The following is a 20136-nucleotide window of genomic DNA, read 5'->3' as shown; positions in this document are numbered from 1 at the left end:
CTAACGCAATGCTCTACCACTTGAGCCACAGGAACACTAAATTTAAGTGAAAGGGCTTTTACATTTGTAAGAGAATGAACAAGAAAGCCTTGCACAGACTTAACATGTAAGTTTACAGTAGGCTACTCTATCATATATATAGCGGTTTTAATTTTATTTCAAATAATTATGCAGGATTATTGATCTATTTTTAATTTTAATTTCGATTTAAATAGACTATCAGCTTTTCATCTGTAGCTCAAATGGTACCAGGGCCAAGGCCATAGTTTGAATTCCCAAGAACAGTATGAACGGATAAAATGTGTGAGTTGAAAGCAATATAATTCGCTTGGGATGCGTAATTAAAACAACTCCTGCATGCGTTTGGGGGAAAAAATATATATTACGGTATCTATATTTTCTTCTACTGCGCACGTAAGCCTGATACACAGGTAATGACAGAGGAGGGAAACCAGCGCCCGCACAATTCTATTGGCCGATTCGGCTTGAATAGAGTTGTCATGACGTCATCGTGAATATAGCGGTGTAGCAGAGAGTGTTCGCCCATACTGTAATTCACACAGCGCTCGCGACGACGCTCCCTCCTCAAACACTGCAGTCATGGTAAGTACATTATCAAAGCCAGCATCTCTCTTTGTCTCTATGATGCAGGTAATGCCTATTAGTCACAGACTGGTTAGGTTTACCTATGAGACCGTTAGACACAACGTTGATCAGTCTAAGGTATTTAAGCCATTAAGCTCTGCTGTCAGTCCAATATATCATGCATTCAATATTCAAAAGTTTTAGTTTTGCACTGAGTTTTTAATTTTGTAGGATAATCTTAGTGTCCTTTATATGAATATCAAACCAATGCATCTTTTGTTTTAACGCTGATCTTCTTAATCGCCGTCATTCTCCTGGCATGGACAGTCTGACTTCACTGAGGATCAAATTTGTGGTGAGTAATAAATGTTGACTATTTAAATGTTATAATGCTATTACTTCATTGGGTTTATATAGTTGCGTTTGTGTTTGATCCAAAATAAACCTAGGCCCATAACGTTACATCCGTTGCACTGGCTGACAGATGTGCAGTCAATGCTTAGTTCTCAGAAGAACATGCGATATGGTGTGTACATGCTGTGTTGTACCTAATGTCCAAATTTCACGCATAAAAAATAGACAGGAGGGATCTTTTATGTGTCAGTTTCTGGAGCTGAAACGCTGAGGTTTAAGTGCAGGCGGTTTCCAGATGCGTCGCGTTTGAAAACACCGGAAGCTGTTGCAGTGGAATCATTGGAATGTGAAGCTAGAGACGCGGACATACAAGGAACATGAAAAGATGTGAATTTAAGAAAATAGTAATAGAATATGACCTTTTTGAAAAAAAAAACAACAACATTTGTTTAACTATCTGACTCGAATCTTTACACTGAAAAGTACACTGAAAACATTTGCTCACTGAACCCTTTGCATGTTATTGTTATGCCTGCATATATGGTGAAAAATATGGTATTTCCACCAGTAGGCTACGTGGCGATGTATAGTTTATCTTTAGTTTTATGAGTAAATCATTCACCCAACCGATTTGTAAGCCTCTTTACCATATAGAGTTACAGTATTTTAATTCTAAATAAAAGAATGCATGGATAAACATTCCGCAAAATGATCACTTGCATGCATTTATTATTAAAGGAAACCGATTTAATTTCATTTTATTCATGAGTCGTTCATAATCGAAACAAGTCATATTGAACTGTATTTAAATTGTTTTCAAATCTACTAATAGCAGCCTAGACTTAATATATAATGTTTAGGCATCATTCCTCGTGGGAAATACATCAGATTTATTACTCCTCTGTTATGAACTGCTGTGTTTGAATTTTATCAGGCTAATAAAGACAACAATAACATCAAAGATGTTCATTACATTTTTACTTCACTAAATTGTGTATGTACTTTGGTCTTTTTAAAACATTTCTAATTCTTTTGTTGGTCTGTTATGTAGTATTCCTCCTTGTTTATGACAAAACTCACACTAGACAGTAGAGTACATAGTGTATAGTGAGTCATTTGGGACACAACTAATATTCTTATTGATGTCGGACTTGTTCTCTCTCTTCTGCCCATATATGGTTAATCACAGTAAGTGTGTGTGCGTGTGTGTGTGTGTGTGTGTGTGTGTGTGTGTGTGTGTGTGTGTGTGTGAAGTTTGACTCAGGGCGATCCGGGAAGCATTGCATTCCTGTAAACTGCTCTGCCAAGCACTCTGATAGTGATCTCAAAGCCTCCAGCAAGAACAAATAGTCTAATGATTTTAGATCAAAATGTGCTTGTTATTTTATAATAAATCACAATAATTTATACTCATTGTCTTTTTCATTTTCAGTCCACATAACTACTAATAATTTTCTACATCACCTGCCTAAAGCATTTTCTCGCTCTCATTCTCTCCAAAACAGAGTTTAAGGAGGCCTTCCTCCTTTTTGACCGAACAGGAGATGGGAAGATCATGTACAATCAGTGTGGGGACGTGATGCGTGCTCTGGGGCAAAACCCTGTTAATGCTGAGGTCCTCAAAGTCCTGGGCAACCCCAGTAATGAAGGTCTGGCCTTTCTTTTGCTGTTATGATTCAAGTAAAAATGTGCATTTTTAGCAAGCAGGAAATAATTTGAAGTTACAGTGTTTGAAAGCTCTGCCCTCTTGATTTAAAGGGATAGTGTGTGACTCTGTCCCTTCCCCTGATCACTAAGCTATACTTGTTTACATTCTGTCAGACAAAAGCAATGTTTCTCATGTAATCAGTCTAAACGATATGTTTTTATTCTCCACACTTGTAATTATAAAGTAATTTTCTTCCTCAATTCCCAGTGGATTAAGATGTTGATGTGAATAAAAGTAGTGATTTTAAATGTCCATTCTCTCAGATATGAACATGAAAATGCTGGACTTTGAGCAGTTCCTGCCCATGCTGCAGGCCATCGCTAAGAACAAGGATCAGGGTTCCTTCGAGGACTTCGTGGAGGGGCTGCGGGTATTTGACAAAGAGGGAAATGGAACGGTGATGGGCGCTGAGCTTCGACATGTCCTTACTACACTGGGTAAAGAGTCACGGCCTCTTATAGAATGATTTTACAGTAGAGTACAATACTTTCTTTTATTATTTTCAAGGTTTCTTCTACTTGGGAAGCATCTTAGGATGTTTTCTTTTTCTGCTATTGTCACCTTTAACTGAGAATGCTACTCTTTCTAAAGCTGCTTTAGCGTACTTTTATTAGAAGTAATTATTACGGAAATAATACGTACAATCTGAACATAACGTTTTTAGGGACATAATTGGATTTTATTTAAATGAAAATGTATTATAGTTAAAATTTATGTTAAGTGCAATTAACTGGACTTTAGAGTGCTTTATTTGACCACTTAAGTAGGTGTTATTACTTCTATTGTCTTTAAAACATGGTTTATGTTTGCTGCTGAATGTACTAACAAGCATTTATCGTAAACGAAAATATGTAATTTCTCTTGAAACATATGTAATGAAAAATTAGCAAATAAGTACATTTAAAATATATTAAATTAAAATGTAGTATAGAATAAAACGCTATAGTTCATAGTATGTTAGTCAACATATCAAATAAGTTTACTTCTGTAATTCTTGATTTAAAATGTACCTTTATATGACATTATTAAAAGCATACTTAAGTGGTAAAGATTTGAAGTATACTTAAGTGGCCTTTTATTTCATTAACACTATTTTATCTGCACATTCAATTTCAAAAGGTACACATTACTAAAAAAATATACTGACTCAAGTCTCTGATTTGGTGCATTTGATAGTGCTTTTAACTAACAGGAAAAATATTCAGAAATAAAACCCACAGATATTTTTGAATCATAAAATTAAATTTGCATCAAATGAAACTTTTTGTTGCATAAAATATCAGTCCTTTCAATCCCTAAGGGGTTGACCACCAACAAAGAACTAAAAGCATCTTGCAGTTGTTTTCATAAAGAAAATTTAATGAATTTTGCCCGTGTTTTATGATAGGTGAGAAGATGACAGAGGAAGAGGTGGAGACGCTCTTGGCAGGACACGAGGACGCTAATGGGTGCATCAATTATGAAGGTACAACAATCACATATGGGCCTTTTTTCTTCTCTGAACATCAAGACTACAGTAGAAGTTTTGAAGTCAGTATGTAATCCATTTGCCTTTCCTTCCGACAGCATTTGTGCGCCACATTATGGCTGGTTGAGGAGAGGGTACGGATGGTCCTCAGTTAGTTTTTACTCATTCTTGTCTCCTGCAGCTCCCTCTCTACTGCGTCCCCTTGGCTGTAGCGTAGCATGTAGCATTTCTGCATGTGCATAGGCGTCTCCTGACTCCTACTTTTGCCATGATGATGCTAAATTTGCTGGTTACCCTGATGCCGACTTCCCCCGAAACAACCCATTACTCTTTATTCTAAAATACAGTGTTATAACATAAATATTGTATATCCAAATCCCTTTTGCTTGCATTAGTTCTAACAGGCCACATACACACTGCAGCAAAAACAGTTATCAAACAGTTATTTAGTCTATGCTGTCTTAATTTAATGTGTGAACGTATCATCTGCTGTGGAAACATATCAATAAAACAGATTGTAAACAATATGTAATGTAAAGTTACATTTATCTCCGAAAAGCCATTCGACCATTGATCAAGCTATTGATCTTTAATATTATAGTAATGTACCAACTAACAGCCTTCCCTGTAAAGCTTACAGCATTAGTTATGAGAAGGGTTTTTATTCTTGAAAAATTGACATGCACTGTACCTGATATACCCAAATCAATCAATATCAAATTGAATTTATTAAAGACTGTTATTAAGTCAAATTGCAAGCTTGTGAGTCATAATCATAATCAAATCCTGGAAATTGTGTAAACACCCAGCCCTATCCTTTATTTGTCAAATTCTGCTGTTACCTTAAGAGGCTTTGTAAAGAGGTGTATTATTAATTCTAATTTCCAGTCCTGTCACTTTGCTGTTCCTGCTTTCTATCTCTTTTGTACTTGTCTATTTATTTGTTCTCCCCATGCCTATGTAAGGCATGTTAACTCATTCAAATTTCCTTTAGGCCTGGACAGTCTCTTTTTCCTCCCCCTTTCCTCCCGATCATCCTGGGGCTTCTGCATTTCACCTCCTGTGGTTGCCGGGAAATGTTACTGAACTACACATGGAGTCTGTTGTTTTAGCGCGATCTGTGGCTGTTTATGGATCTGGAATTTCTAGAACTTAACGTGTTGTGTCCATGGCAACATTTGCTGATCTACTGGGTCGAATGTTCTTGGATCACTGCCTCATACTACTTTTTTCTCTCTCTTTTACAGAACTCGTAAGGATGGTCATGAGCGGTTGAAGAATTCAGACACGTTGATTTTATTTTGCCCCCCCCCCGCCCCATTTATGTGATTCTTCATTTCCATATCAGCTTTTTAAATTCTTTTATTTTTTTTTTCCTTAAGTGCCTTTTATCATGTTTCTGGAGAATTATGACTCAATTCATTCCAAAAACTTCCACTGGTGTTCATAGGTTTGCTTGAATACCTTTCAGCCATTACATTCATTCCATCAATTATTGTCTTCAGCCCCTATCCGTCTTAAACTGTGAGGGACATTTTGGTTGGCTCTTACTGTAGTTTTTTTTTTTATTATTTTTAATGAACCTTTTGTCTAAATGTTTGTTAGTCATTCGACATCCCTCTTTATTGTCTGCTGTGCATCATAATAAATATTCTGAATGATCTTTGATTTCGCTGATTCGTCTTTATGTCAGAGCTGTGAGTGTGGGTGTATGTGTGGGAGAATATGGGTGAGTTGCCTTGTAGGGCATTTTTGTACCAACCATTTCCATTGTAGTATAGTTAACTCTCTCCCAATAAACACAATACAAGACCATACCAATTTAGGAGTATGTGAAGGTGCTTGAATGTGTTGGCCCGGGAACCTGGTGCTGTCAAGATGTTTTAGTGGTCCTGTGTTTACCTTATAAGACAAGTGCACTCGCTAAAAAAACCTAAAGAAGAGGACTGTTTAGACATTAGTGGTATTTATAATAACACCTTGTGATTCTAACAATATAGTTCATCTGTCATTATTGTTTAGACCTGTTCATACCATACCATAATGATATGGAAGCCTGTTTCAGCCACAACTCAGAATTCTGACTTTTTCCTTGCATTTCTGTTTTCTGTGCTAGTGTGGATGCTAATATAGTTTTATCATGTGCTGGTTTGGATGCTAATATAGTTCTCTTTATAGGTATTGTTCTCGGTATATGAGTGGTGGTCAAAATTATTAGAACACTTGGCATATTTAAAAGGTTCGAGTTGTTTTTGTTGATTTGGATATTACAGTGCCCATAGAACAAACTATTGCCAGAACTATCTGCAATGGAAGGAATCTGCTGCGACACTGAAAATGATGGACTGCTCCCCTCGAAGTCCGGACCTCAACCCCACTGAGCAAATTTGGGGCGAGTTGGAAAATAAACTGGATAGATCTATTGTATATTCAAAGGAAAGCCTTTGTCTTGAGTTGCAGAAGGCATGGGATAACATTAGTGTTGAAGTTCTCAGGAAATATATTGACACTTTACCCGAGAGATGCACTGCAGTAATTGCTGCAAAAGGTGGACATACCAAAATATTAAAGTTAAAAGTGGATAAAAACAGTACAACTCTCTTTATCTGATATTTGTTGTGTTCCAAGAAACCATCTGCATGTTTTATGCAAACATTATGAAATCAAATCATGTTTTGGAGGCAAAAAAAGGTCAGTGTTTTCAGATCTGTCAGGTGTTCTAATATTTTGGCCACCACTGTGTTTTTTTTTTAAGTTTGAAAGATAAGAATTCTTTTTTTTGTACAACTGAAATATTTTTTCACATTTCTAGCATGATAAATGTTGAATTCTCCTTTTAATCGACAATACAAGATAATAATGCTTATATTCTGAGAACTCTTCACACAGTTCATATCACTGATGATGTCTTTTATTGTGCAGAATCATTCAGGATTCTTGAAACCAAACTCAATCCATTCGTAGTCAAACAGGTGCTAGACAGCTCCTGCTACATCTCCTCAAAGGACGAACTGAACATCTTCAAACATTCACACACATCTCAATGTAATGGTTACCAGCTTTCACCATAAAAAAAAGTATAAACAAAATGTAAAAAAAAAAAAGAACACAACTACTTATACCACTACAATGTAAAAGACAAAGACCAAAGACCAAAGAGCTGAGCAAACTGCTCGAATGACATTTTCAACACTGGTTATGAGTCGTGCAAAACTGTGAAGTTGATGTGAATCTGTTCTGTCAGTAATACTGCATGTTGGACTACTGCATATGTGTGTTTACATATATGTCTACAGATGTAAACTGATTTGTCAATTCTGATATTGGCAGATTTTACATCCATCACTCCTAGCATGTGTAGTCTGGAAACATGGCAAATTAATGTAGATTAAAATAAAATAAAAACATACGTACATACAAAAAGATGTGTGGCAAATCAAAGCGTGCATGCACACCACACGCACACAAAGAGTCCAGCTTCATCGTATAAAGCGACTGACACTTTCACATGAACATGTCAATAATACGACGACATCCACAGTCAGAAAGAGAAGGAAACATTACAGACATGTATAATATGATAACAGCATTACATCATTTGTAATAGTGTAAAGAAACATATAAAAATACAAAAATAGGACAGTTACAGTATGAAGATATGAGATACACAGACCACAGCTGCAAATGTAACTTTAAAATCCCTCGTCTCTACTCGGGTAGTTGCCACTAATTTGTAAAACAAAACGGTTTTCCTTCATGTTGTAAATACTTTCTGTGGGTTTGGCCTGTTACTAAAACACCTGTACACACACACACACACACACAAAACACATTTTTTTTAACCCTTGTGTGTCCTTAAAGACATTTTTGTCTTTAATGTATTTTCTTAGATAATTTTGTCTGTGTTAATGTAAGCAGCATAAATGTTGAAATGTGTAAAAAAAAAAAAAAAAAAAAAAAAAATTTAATTTGTAATATTTGACCCCCAATATATTTTACTCTAGAGATAAAAATGAGTTACACTCAAATGTCCCAACTTGAACCCATTAAAACAGCATTGCCATTAAGCATTAAATTCTGGATTGTATTTTATTTCATTTTAGTCAAGGTCTATTTTATTTCAATTGATGGTCTTTAAAACAATTTTAGTTTTAGTAAATATAAAAACCCTGATCTGATACTCTAATAATCAATATCATATTTTTTCATGAACACCAGTGGCATTATGTAAACAAACAAGCATTCTAAGAGTTAAAATCATGAAAATGACTACGGTACATTTTTGATAGTTGAGATCAGGACAGGTGCTGGGAAATTATCAATGTTAGCGAAAGCAGAAATAATATTACTATGGTATATAATACTTTTATGACTGTTTTAACAGACATTTTTGTTTTTGTAACGAGGACCTCGGTAGTTTTTTAAAACTGACACACAAGGGTTAATAATCTGAACTGAAACATCAGATCTGGCATGAACACTGATTACTAAAATGTGCGATATGATATTAATAAAATGATGGATTCAACTCTATTTGAGTTAAGGAACTAATACGATTACTTCTGCGTTCATTGTTGATTAATCATTCACTCCAATATTAAAATTTTCTCATGCAATGAGATGAGAATGAAACAACTACTTTCACCTGTTAGAAATATAGAGTAACTTATGATATTTTGTTGGCAATGCTGTGCACACATACCCAAAAGATAACATGCAAACATCAATTTTTGATGACATGATTTCCAGGTTTACAGTACATGTTGCCAGAGACAAAGTAAACAGATTTAATACTAATTTGTTGTCTCTTTTTTATCATGCTAAAATCGAATTGTACATTAAAAACAGGCCAAACCACTGAAGCTTTCACATTGTCCCAAAAGCAAAACCGACATTCACACGCACACATACAAAGTAACGATAACAAAGTCAAGTTTCTCTTCGGACAAATCGAGTGCTTCTATGAAACAATACACAGATCGAGTGAATAAAAGAATACTGTTAAAAGAAAACATTAAGTCAGGGCTAATTTTGACTTTATGCTTTATCCGTCCAAAAAGTAAGATTCGGGAAACATTCTAAAAGTGCAATTTGTTCTTGGTTTTCTTTTGTGTGTTTGTTTCCATTTGAGTACCTAAAGTACATTGAGATGCTTCTGAAGTGCAGATCACAGGTATCCTGGATCCTGTGGTTCGGCTCAAAGTTAAGAGATGTTACTGAAAATAGAGGACGGATAAGGGTATATTGAGCCTGGTACATGGACGAAGATTGCTTTTGTTGGGTATTAACAGGGATTTGGGTTTTAGACCTTTCCAGAAGTCCAAACCAAAGGTCTTTTTTTTCTGTTTTATTTGTCAGTCAGTTTAAAGGTGATCTATGTCTAGTTTTAGCTATTTATTTTTGAATCATGTCATGTTCAAGATACTGGCAAGAATTCATTTATTTCGTTTTCTCCCAAAAATGATGCAAGTGAAACAAAAGAAGATATCGCTCCCTTTATCTCTCTATCTTTTTGCTTTCTATCTAATCTCCTTCATTTTCTTCTCTGGAATCATTGATATCCTTTAAATCTCACCATTTCTTTTACTGTGTTGGAGGCACAGGGGCGTTTGGATAGAGAGAATCCCCTGGGAGTTGAGTGCTGGATTCTGGAGTAAAAAATATTGAAAAAAATCGATTAAGACAATTATACATTGATTTAAATAGGATAATCTTTCACCACACTTATATAAAAATACAAAGAAAAGTGTATTAAACATAAAGTTACCCAAACTGGGGTTTGTAAAGGAACTGTACCTACTGGACCTACTGTATATTTCTATGTCATTACCATGCGCTGATCCAGTCTGTGCGTTGGTGGGCGGAGAACTGTGAGATGCAGATGGAGGAGCTTCACTGTGGGCATTAGGGGTGCTCACGGAGGCGGGGCTTTGTGTTGGGGGCGGGGCAGAGGCGTTAGTGACAGGCTGGTGGGGTACAGATGGAGTACTGCCAGATTGATTGGCAGGCTGGTTGCTATGGTGCTGGTGTTGGATCTGCTGGAAGTGTTGCTGTCGGGCTCTCATCTCTGCATACTTCAACTGCTCCATATGAAACGACTGACGATCAGCGAGAAGCTGCTGCCTCTGATACTCCAGCTACAAACACAATATACAGATATGCAGATTCATTTTCAGTTGAAGGAACAGGTTTCATAAAAATGTTATGATTTTCAGTGAATAGTGATTTCTGTCTGTTCCTCATAACATATCATATTTAAAAAAATCATCGTAATCAGCGTTGTTTACTTTCATGTGTAAACAATGCGCACGCTTTATCCTGAACGTAAACAATGCTGATTACGTTGATTACGTTCCGGGGAACTCGCCAAAATGGTGGGAGACGGTAACTCAGGGAGAAGAATTGTTGAATAAATTATATTACTATTGTTTTAATTGCGCACAGAAAGTATTCCCCGTAGCTTCGTAAAATTAGGGTTGAACAACTGATGTCACATGGGACTATTTTAGGCTGAGAGAAGAACCCTTTAATATTTTTTTCTTATTTTTTGTAAAAATATCAAATCCTCATTAAAACAAGATTCGTTTTACTTAAAAATGAAAAGGTTTTTCAGGTAACATTTTCAGGAAACATGTCTCAATTTTTCAAATATAAAGCTCTAAATATTAAAAAATAAAGGTTAATACTTAAAAAGTGTAAAATACAAATAAATGTAATGCTTTAACAACTATTAGATAAAAAAATACTAAAGTATCCTAATTTTTGTTTTAAGAATGTTTCAGCTTTTACTGGAAATGATGGAAATACAATCAAACAGATTTTGATAGAGATGTCTGTGAATTATTCTTTAAGGCAACAGATGTATAAAACTATGGTTAAATGAATCTGAATGTAAATATGTTGATTTAAAATAATAATCAATTCTCCTTGTTGACTTACGGCCTCTCTCTCTCTGTCCATGATGGTTTCCAGCTCTTCAAAGTGTCTGAGTTTGATCTCCAGTTTCTTCATCTGGGTCTCTACCAGCAGAGCCACCAGAGACTTGATCTTCCTTTCCTCCACTGCTGCCAAGTGCTAAAAGGAAAGAATACAGCGTTCAGTGTTTAATTTGCAGGAAAGTTGTTTGTTTTCTCACCATCATGTCACCTTTTCACATACCTTAGCTTTGACGGCAGCAGCAGCGAGTGCAGAAGCAGCGGCGGTGGCAAGGTTTCCCTCTCCTACGTCTCTCTCCACCTTTGCTTTCTTCTCTCCCTCACTCTCTCCATCCCTCTGACCCTCTTCTGGTCCCTCCTTCCGTTCTTTCTCCTTCTCGCCATCGGCTGCAGAGATCACAAAAAAGAGTTCAAGTAAGTATTTTTACCTCTGCATTTTATAACTTTAACTGTTTATGAAAATAACACACATAGTGGCAGATGATTTTTTTTGTTGTACATAATGCATTAAGATATATATATATATCTTATAATCTTTGCATTTGACATTTTTTTTATGTAACATGCATTTTATTGCTGTAACACACCCATTTCTGAATCTGTTTTCTCCGTCTCTCTCTCTGTCTCCCCTTCTCTCACTCTCTCCTCCTCTTTCTTGCCATTCTCTCCTTGTTTTTCTTCCTCCTCACTGGCTCCATCTTTGCTCTCCTAAAATTTCACAGAAATAGGAGTTGTGCATGTGTTAATATTAGTAAAGTATCACAAACCTCAAAATATTAAACAGCACAACTGTTTTCAACATTTTTAATAAGAAGAAATGGTTCCTGGACACCAAATCAGCATATAACAATGATTTCTGAAGGATCATGTGATACTGAATACTATAGTAATGGCTGCTGTAATATTTTAAATTCTAATAATATTTAACAAAATTACTGATTTTACTGTATTTCTAGCGAATTAATGCAGCCTTCTTCCAAAAACATTTGAACATCCAACCACATCTCTTCAATGGTAGTATATATATATACTGTATATATGTATACTGGCATACAGTATATACATTCTATTTATCCATATTTTCAATGCAATCTAGACTTTTGGAGTCCACTACATAGGCTACGTTTTATTTGTTTTGCATAGTTACCTTATTGTCTCTTTTATCTTGGCTAGATTGACCATCATTGCTCTTATTCTCTTCACTTCCATCCTCAGCTGAAAACAATCATACACAATTAGTTCCTTTCTCACTATTCTCCCAAAAAAAATCTGACACGTACAAATTTTTGTTCACGTACAGGGTTTGTCAGAATCTTCGAGGATGGTTCCTGCGATGCCGCTGCCCTCCAGGCCATAGAGAGGGTCTGGCCTCCCACTTGCTCTGGCCGCGTCCTCCACTCGACGCACATGAGCCTCCACCAACGCAGCCGGGACCTCCTCCTTCATTCGTGAAAACTCCTCTGAGAAAGAAAACAAATATGACATAAACACAAGTCATTTTTGGATATTGACAGTCTCTATTTCTTACAAATGTTGAAAAAAGAAGAAAGTTTCATACTGTTATAGTCATTTTGATAGTAATAAGATGCTGACTTTTATTTGTGTGTGAACTATCACTTTAATATGGTATCTTCTCACCTAGTGCAGATTTAGCTGCAGCGGAAGCCACTCGAGGGTCAACCACGGAGGCCAGGAATGCCACAGTACTCATGACAGGATTCCCCGCCTGACTGAAGGGAACTGGCTGATGGGCCAGCGGGCCCAGGGAGGAAGAGCTGTCCTCCAGGTAGGGGTCTTCGATCGGCAGACGCAGGAAGTGGAGGATGCACTCATCCTGGGTGCGGCTTCCCACGTGCTCCGATACTTTATTCCAGTCATCTTTATACATCTCCAGACCCTGAGAACAAATAGGAATCGTAAAGTCAAGTTTACATTCCTGTTCAAAAGTTGAGGTCAGTAGGACTTTTTTTTTAAATTACTACTTTTCAGGGACTAAACGGACCAAAAAAGTAAGTAACAATAAAGACTTGTTACATTGTTATTATATTTCATAAAATTCTAATTCAAAACTTTATATTTATCAAAGAATCCGAAAATTATTTATGCAGTTTCTACAAAAATACTAAGCTGATGTAAACTATAATAACTATAAATAAATGTTTCTTGAGCACCAAATTAGCATATTCAATTGATTTCTGAAGAATCATGTGACACTGAAAACTGGAGTAATGTCCCCTGAAATTGAACTTTGCCATCACATGCAGGAATAAATTACATTTTAAAATATAATAAAATGGAAACATTATTTTAATTAGTAATATCACTTCACAATATTATAGTTGTACTGTATTTTTGAACAAATTATTGTAGCATGAGTTAGCATAAAATACCTCTTTCAAAGTGTAAATCATATTTATAAATTGTAACAAATAAAAACAAATACAAAACATATTTTCTATGAATAGATTACCTCTAGCAGTAGCAGCGTCTCCTGGTCTGTCCATTCCCGAGTGGCACTGGCAGCATTTTTAGTCTGTGGAAAGACAGAAGAAACTCCTTCAATTCTCTCATAGTGCTACTTAAGATTCATCTTCATACTTTATATTTCCAAATATTATCATATTCTCTCTGCCCTATAGGGGATGGCCGGCTCTTACTTTAGTTGGGCCGCTCTTCTTACTGTACACATCTGTCCTCAACCCAAAGTTCTGCAAGTCAGCTGGTTTGTCCTTTACTTTGTCTGGGAATGACAGCATCTGTTGAGAGGATGGAGTCTAGAGGGAGGAACAACAAAGAGCTTAGATTACCAATGACCTTGACCTAGAATGACCTTACCAAAAATTGCATTTACTCAGAATGCCATGAACTGAAATCTACTCAGAAAAATTAAATGAAATTAAATGTTTCCTAGTTTACATGTTAATGCCTTCGGTTCCTGTTGAAAGTATTGAGTTTGAAAATCTGTGTGATCACACCTGCAGCAGGAATAGATGCACTTTACCTGGGATGCTTTAGGCTGTAGTGGTACCAGACTCGATGGAGTATCTGCCAGCACATGAAAGTGTGAGGTGGGTGGAGGCCCCATGGGAGTGGGCCGACTCTCTGAATCCACCTGATAGTTAATCAACCCCCACTGCTCCAGGAATGCATGGACCCTTTTCACACACATCAAATGTCAAACTCAAAATACATCAAAGTTGAAAAGAAAAATACATACAGTATTTTCTGGACTATAAGTCGCACTTTTTTCATAGTTTGGCTGGTCCTGCGACTTATAGTCAGGTGCAACTTATTTATTAAAATTAATTTGTTAAATGACAGAGAGAAATGAACCAAGAGAAATGAACCAATAGAAAACATTACTGTCTCCAGCCACGAGAGGGCGCTCTGTGCTGCTCAGTGCTCCTGAAGCCTACTACTGATAAGAGTAGAGCGCCCTCTGGCGGCTGTAGCAGTAATGTTTTCTCTTGGTTCTAAATAAATGCGACTTATAGTCCAGTGCGACTTAAATATGTTTTTTTCCTCATCATGATGTATTTTGATGGACTGATGCGACTTATACTCAGGTGCGACTTATAGACCGAAAAAAACGGTATATAAGATAAACATATAGGCCTTTTTGTTTTCCCCCAGACCTCATAATAGCACAGACATCTCCAGCCAGGTTCCTACGGCAGGCTGTGGAGGTTAAATACTCCTTCGGGTTCAGTCTATATGTGTCGATCATGAAGTTACGGTATGCCAGATAACTGTAACACAGCAAAGTGTAAAGAAGACACAGGGTTAATAAACCTGATCACTGAAGGTCAGAAGAGATATTTAAGTACAGATCAGCCTTGGTGGGAATGTCCACCAAGAGATATTCTTACATTTCAGGAGTCTTTGACTTGTTTTTCCCATTGAAAAACTCAGGCAGTGCCCTGCGCTCTATAGCATGGACACTAAAAGAGACAGAAACAGTGTTGTGACTCATGAGAAGACAATCACTTTCTATTTAAATGGCTGATTCTTGATCAGAATAAGTTTGGAAGTTGTGTGTAGTCACAGTACCTGTTATAGTCAAACCAAGCGGCATAGCTAGGGATAATGATATGATGGGTCTGTTCGGTGACATTATCCTCATGAAGGTCCGAACCCTTCACCGGTTCTCCTTTCACACTCGGAGAACCTTCTTCTTCTTCCTAGAAACACACAAACACATAGCTAACTATGAAAACTACTCAGGAAATACAGTGGGATGTCACGTTATTGATAATCTAGTCTTTATTAGTCAAATGTTTCAAAATGTGAAGATTTGATCAATTTAAATATTGAAAATATTCTAAAGGTCACCAATCAAGGCATGGCATTAAATCATGAAATACTAAAAAAAATATTTTTAAATTCACTACAATTTGTGTAAAAAAAATTTAAATACTAAAAAAAGTTGATAATTAATTACATAATAATAAATTAACACGTTACTAATATTTAATGTACATTTTAAAATTAATACATTAAAATCTCATTCAGAAATAAAATGTTGCAAAGCATTTTAAAAGCATGATTATTATTTGGTCTGAAATCCAGCAGCATAAATAAAACGAAACATACAGAAATGTGAAACTTGTGAGCAGAAATACTGCCAAACGTGGTTTGTAAAATTGCTGCTATACCTTCCCTACAGTCTCCATTGATTCATCCTCTTGCTCATCTAGGTGTGAAAGCAGAAAAAAAAAAGAGTTATTTTGCACATATACTTAGACTTTATGGTACAAGAAAAAAAACTGTTAATTAGCACAGAAAGATGAAGTATGTGCTTTTTATGTTAAAATATTTCCTCCTGTCAATGCTCTTCTGTGCACAGACAGCTGTAAATACCCGTTCATTTGGCTGATATCCCTGTTTGGTGACATCCTTTGTTTTTGCAATTGCACTTGATGCCATTAATGGCACAAAAAAGCACACACTTCACCTTTCGGTTAGTCTGAGTGGCAGGTGTGTTACTGTAGACACATACCCAGGTCAGTCATAGTGCCTCCTTTCACTGGAGTGGAATCAGAGTCCTTCTTTGTCACTAAACACACAAATATCAAGATTACACACAATCTAGACTGACTCGTTAGATAAAACCAATGTGTGTGAATGTACCTGTTTTAGGTAGTGTTGCTTCCTCCACTGCAGGCACAGGTGAGGGTTCATCTAAATCTTTTGTCAAATCTTCCTGTTCTTCTTCTCTCTGTCCTCGTTTGGACTTAGTGTAGGGAGTAGTGGGCCTGAAAACACACAGAGGCTCACATTTTAAATGTAGAAATAAAACAAAATGCCAGTGTTTCCAATAATAAAAATACCCTTTCTTGGTGTTTTTCTTCTTGCTCTCTTGTGGTGGAGGGGTAGGAGATGGAGACGGGGAGCGCTTCCTTTTTTTGGCACTGCTGGGTTTTTTATCCCTCCTTTCATCTGGAGCGCTCACTTCATCTGTGAGAGTCTTTGCTGAAATCCTCTTCCTCCGCGGTCCTCCTTCTCCCACCTCATAGTCTTCCTCATTCATCCACTCGTTAAACTGATCTAGGTCCAGAATCCACTTGGCATGGACCTAAACATGCATAAACTTACAGTCAAGGCGATAAATGGCTGACTTTCTCAGATAACCATTTGCTAATTAGTGATAGTGCAAAAAAGACAGAGAGAGCAGGTGCAAGACAAAAGAGACAAAGAAGAAGAGAGGTAGAGGCTCGGAGACAGATGGAGAGAGGTAAGGGGGGGTTTCTAACCTTCCTGGGTTTCTCAGCAGTGGGCGGATCCTCCACAGCAGCCTCCACCTCACTGGCTGAGATCCATGTGTCATAACTGCATCATGAACACAACACATGAATCCTGCATTCACATACACACCTGAACTGTGTGTTTGTGTATGTGTGTGTACGAGCTCACCTGTCAGGCCAGTAGCCCCAGTGTAGCAGCATCTGTTTGTCTCTCTTCATTACAGGACGAACCCACTCTTCTGAAAAGCACATACTTACAAGTTAAAATATTACTACTGAAAAACGTTTTTTAACAGAGGAAACACAGGTTTTACCTTTGTGTTTAGCCCTCTTGTACCCTACTATATATTTTCACACCACAAAAACACAACAGAACGTACCGTCCTCCAGACTAGCAGGGATAGGCACCACTACATGAGAGCTGGACAGCTTATCTTCAGTCACAGACCCCTACAAACACACACACACACACACACACATTTCTTGATCCTGAGTGACTTCAAAGAAATAGGGTATTACATACAAAACTAAGTGATATATAAAATATTTAAAACATTTTTGCCCTTATGTCAATTTTTTAAAATGCAATGATTCTGATGCCCAAAAAAATTGGCCAACTACTGCTTGTCAGTAGTAGAAACTATTTTGTAACTTATACTGTATTTATTGTATAATAAATAAATACATATTTAAATAAATAATTAACCCTCTCTCTCTCTCTGTATATATAGATTTATATAAAACAAATAGATTTAGGAAGTACCTGGTGTCGTTTGATGATGTCCTTCAGTTTTCCCAGTAGCTTGGGCTCTATCTCTGAACTCAGGTAAATCACAGGTCGTGACAAACAGTTATTCTACAAAGAGAACAACACATCATTATTCAATATTTCTCCTCACACATGTTCATACTTATAAATACCAACCATATCATGACCACAAGTGATGTTCATCTGACTGGATAACTGTGTGTGTGCATGAAATCATGTGTTTGATACACACCTGTACCAAAGACTTTTCTATAGTCATGAACATTTCAACATTGCGGTCCATTCTCGAAGGATTCTGGAAGTCAAATCTCCTCCTGATGGATAGAGAAGTGAACAACTAATGAGTATTAATTTGATTTCTGGTCTGAAATCACTGAATGAGCACATCACTGCTAACATTAAAGGAGTGATACACTAACTGAAAGTTCAAATGTTGCAAAAATGTCATGCAGAATGTATTCAGGAGCATAAGGACCCATTCACACCATGAAGGAGGCGAATCACGACTCTTCTGGCAAGTGTGTCATAGGGTTAAGTGTCAGAGGAATTACACAACAGCTGATTAGGCCACTCAAATAAATGGCAAACGTACATATTAAATGAATAGACCACGTGATGAAAGAACATTTTTACAGGATATTTTTGTTAACAATTTTCATGAATTTTAACAGTACTCAAAGTTTTAAACTTGCTTTATAGTAAAGCACCATCTATCTATCTATCTATCTATTTAAAACAAATTACTAATTATATATTGTAGTATATAATATAAAAAAATTGCTACCTTTTATTCGATTTCATTTAAATCTAACTACATTTATAGAATGTATATATTTGTAGTGGAATTAAATAATAAAGAGAAGTGAAAGAGGGTTAGAGAAGACCATTACCATCCTTGATCACTCTTGAACTTGTAGGCAGCAGCCAGAATATGACACAGAGCTCCTCCAGATTTGAAATCCAAGAAACACTTCATCTAAGAGTGAGCGGAGAGCTTCATCAGCACTCTGCAATTCTGATCACTTTAATGCATTCGATTCAATACTGGTATGAAAGAAGTCTTGTGTGAATACCGGTAGTTTAGTGAGGGGAGGGTTGCTGACATGTCGGCCAAACACTTCCTCCTGAAACTGAAGCAGCTGAACCACCAGACTTGACAAAGATTTATTGGTTGGGGGCTCTGCTTGAATATACTATAAAGAAACAAAGTTTTAGACATTGAAAAGCATAATAAAAGGACCCCCCACACATACATACATACATAAATACATATAATGCATCATGCTGGCAGATTAATCAGTCAATATTCGACCATTCTGATACTATTAATAAGTATTATTTTATGTGAATTGTGTGTCCATTGGAATCATTAAATTGTATTACATACACAGTGGTGTTTAAATGCATGTTAATTTAGCCTTTCACTCAAATTCAGTGTTGATAAAATATGAAATTAAAATAATGCAAATGTAAAAAAATATTTTACCAGGCACAAAAACATTTCATAGGCCACAGTATTGCTTGACCACTAATAGTGACATGCTTGCTATGTCATCACAATCTACATCACGTCACATTTTAATAGCAGTACTTTTAAATTACATAAAAGTGAAAGAAGGAAGGCTGTAGTCTACAGCTTTAGTCCTGTATTCGTCACCACAGCACATATATTTAGTAATTTAGATTAATATTTTTAGTTCTAGTTTCAGTTTTCATTCATTTAATTTTTCAAAATTCATAGCCTTTAATTTGTATATTATGTGTGCAATGGTAATTATGATAAATGATTGTTTTGAACTACATTACATAATAATAGGTTTTAAACATAAGCGTAAGGAATTAATTTTTTTTACATCAGATACGAAACACCTTGACTATCTCATGCATATGCTGCTTGCGGTGTTTCATTAGCGGGAAATTAGACTTTGTTGCAGACTATAGCCGGTTCCCACACATTGTTTCAGTGTATCAAGTACTTCCCACGGGTAAATTGTTGCAACTGAAAAGATAAAAAATATTCTTCCCATCCGTCTGTAACACATGGCTGTTTTTACATACACGGCGCTCGAGGCGGATTTGGCTGCACATCTGGATTCACGCACTTGCGCTGCCAGCACCGCAGCCCCGTTACACGAGCTGGCCTTTCATTGCATAAAAGAGAAAGGCCATTCATAAAAACATATTAGATACGGTCAAATGACTATCCAGATGTGTGGAAACGACATCGGATATTTTAAAATAAAGACAATTCTTGGGTACGTCTTAATATTTTTCTCAAGACGCGCATGCAGCATCTTCTATTGTCTGAGACGCGTCAGACTGGATTTTAAACAGCTGGATTTCTCCCCATCTCCTTTCTGCCTACCCGCCTCGAGTCTGCACTTTCCTGCACAAATATCTCAATGACCGTTCGCGCTGGTTACAAATAAACGGATGGTACCTTTTTGTAATTCTTGCCCAGCCAAACCCGGACATTGTCGAACTGCGAGACGGTATCAGACGTTTCGAAATATTTTACATTCGGGCCGCCGTCTTTCTTCCGTACCGCCATCTTTGTCTGCTCGAAAGTCTGT

The 20136-nt window shown here is 36.7% G+C and overlaps 2 protein-coding genes across 6 annotated transcripts; one reads left to right on the top strand and one right to left on the bottom strand.

The window, feature by feature from the left end:
* Positions 1–465: 465 nt before the first annotated feature.
* Positions 466–5783, top strand: LOC127971092 (myosin light polypeptide 6-like). Of its 2 annotated transcripts, XM_052573876.1 has the most exons (7): positions 466–603; positions 913–940; positions 2445–2588; positions 2911–3084; positions 4035–4112; positions 4214–4249; positions 5363–5783. In XM_052573876.1, exons 1-6 carry the CDS (start codon positions 601–603, stop codon positions 4240–4242), a joined length of 456 nt encoding a protein of 151 aa, XP_052429836.1. In that variant the 5' UTR covers positions 466–600; the 3' UTR covers positions 4243–4249; positions 5363–5783. The 2 variants fall into 2 exon arrangements, with proteins under 2 accessions (XP_052429836.1, XP_052429835.1); XM_052573875.1 differs by lacking the exon at positions 4214–4249 and having other exon boundaries at positions 467–603.
* Positions 5784–7008: 1225 nt separating this feature from the next.
* LOC127971090 (SWI/SNF complex subunit SMARCC2) lies at positions 7009–20136 on the bottom strand. Of its 4 annotated transcripts, none has more exons than XM_052573871.1 (27): positions 20004–20136; positions 18637–18756; positions 18454–18539; positions 17796–17877; positions 17558–17650; positions 17175–17244; positions 16964–17033; positions 16804–16879; positions 16381–16625; positions 16181–16305; positions 16050–16106; positions 15706–15743; positions 15101–15231; positions 14920–14991; positions 14686–14799; positions 14052–14205; positions 13708–13824; positions 13521–13583; positions 12689–12947; positions 12349–12510; positions 12198–12265; positions 11638–11758; positions 11274–11437; positions 11055–11189; positions 9925–10252; positions 9691–9763; positions 7009–9331 (listed from the first exon to the last, which is right to left on the bottom strand). In XM_052573871.1, exons 1-26 carry the CDS (start codon positions 20112–20114, stop codon positions 9699–9701), a joined length of 3126 nt encoding a protein of 1041 aa, XP_052429831.1. In that variant the 5' UTR covers positions 20115–20136; the 3' UTR covers positions 7009–9331; positions 9691–9698. The 4 variants fall into 4 exon arrangements, with proteins under 4 accessions (XP_052429831.1, XP_052429833.1, XP_052429830.1 ...); XM_052573873.1 differs by having other exon boundaries at positions 9946–10252; XM_052573870.1 differs by having other exon boundaries at positions 7009–9763.

This window comes from Carassius gibelio, chromosome B14, assembly GCF_023724105.1.
Source record: "Carassius gibelio isolate Cgi1373 ecotype wild population from Czech Republic chromosome B14, carGib1.2-hapl.c, whole genome shotgun sequence".
Classification (NCBI taxonomy): Eukaryota; Metazoa; Chordata; class Actinopteri; order Cypriniformes; family Cyprinidae; genus Carassius; species Carassius gibelio.
Note: the sequence above shows the minus strand (reverse complement) of the source record. Positions and strands in the feature narration are given on the sequence as shown.

Excerpts from the sequence above, each read along its gene's own strand:
- LOC127971090 (XM_052573870.1), bottom strand. The coding sequence starts at position 20,114 with ATGGCGGTACGGAAGAAAGACGGCGGCCCGAATGTAAAATATTTCGAA. Across the intron at positions 18,540-18,636 it reads CTCCCCTCACTAAACTACCG|ATGAAGTGTTTCTTGGATTT; the intron begins GTATTCACACAA and ends GCTCACTCTTAG. Across the intron at positions 11,190-11,273 it reads CTGCTGCCGTCAAAGCTAAG|CACTTGGCAGCAGTGGAGGA; the intron begins GTATGTGAAAAG and ends CTTTCCTTTTAG.
- LOC127971092 (XM_052573876.1), top strand. Across the intron at positions 941-2,444 it reads CACTGAGGATCAAATTTGTG|AGTTTAAGGAGGCCTTCCTC; the intron begins GTGAGTAATAAA and ends TCTCCAAAACAG. Across the intron at positions 3,085-4,034 it reads ACATGTCCTTACTACACTGG|GTGAGAAGATGACAGAGGAA; the intron begins GTAAAGAGTCAC and ends GTTTTATGATAG.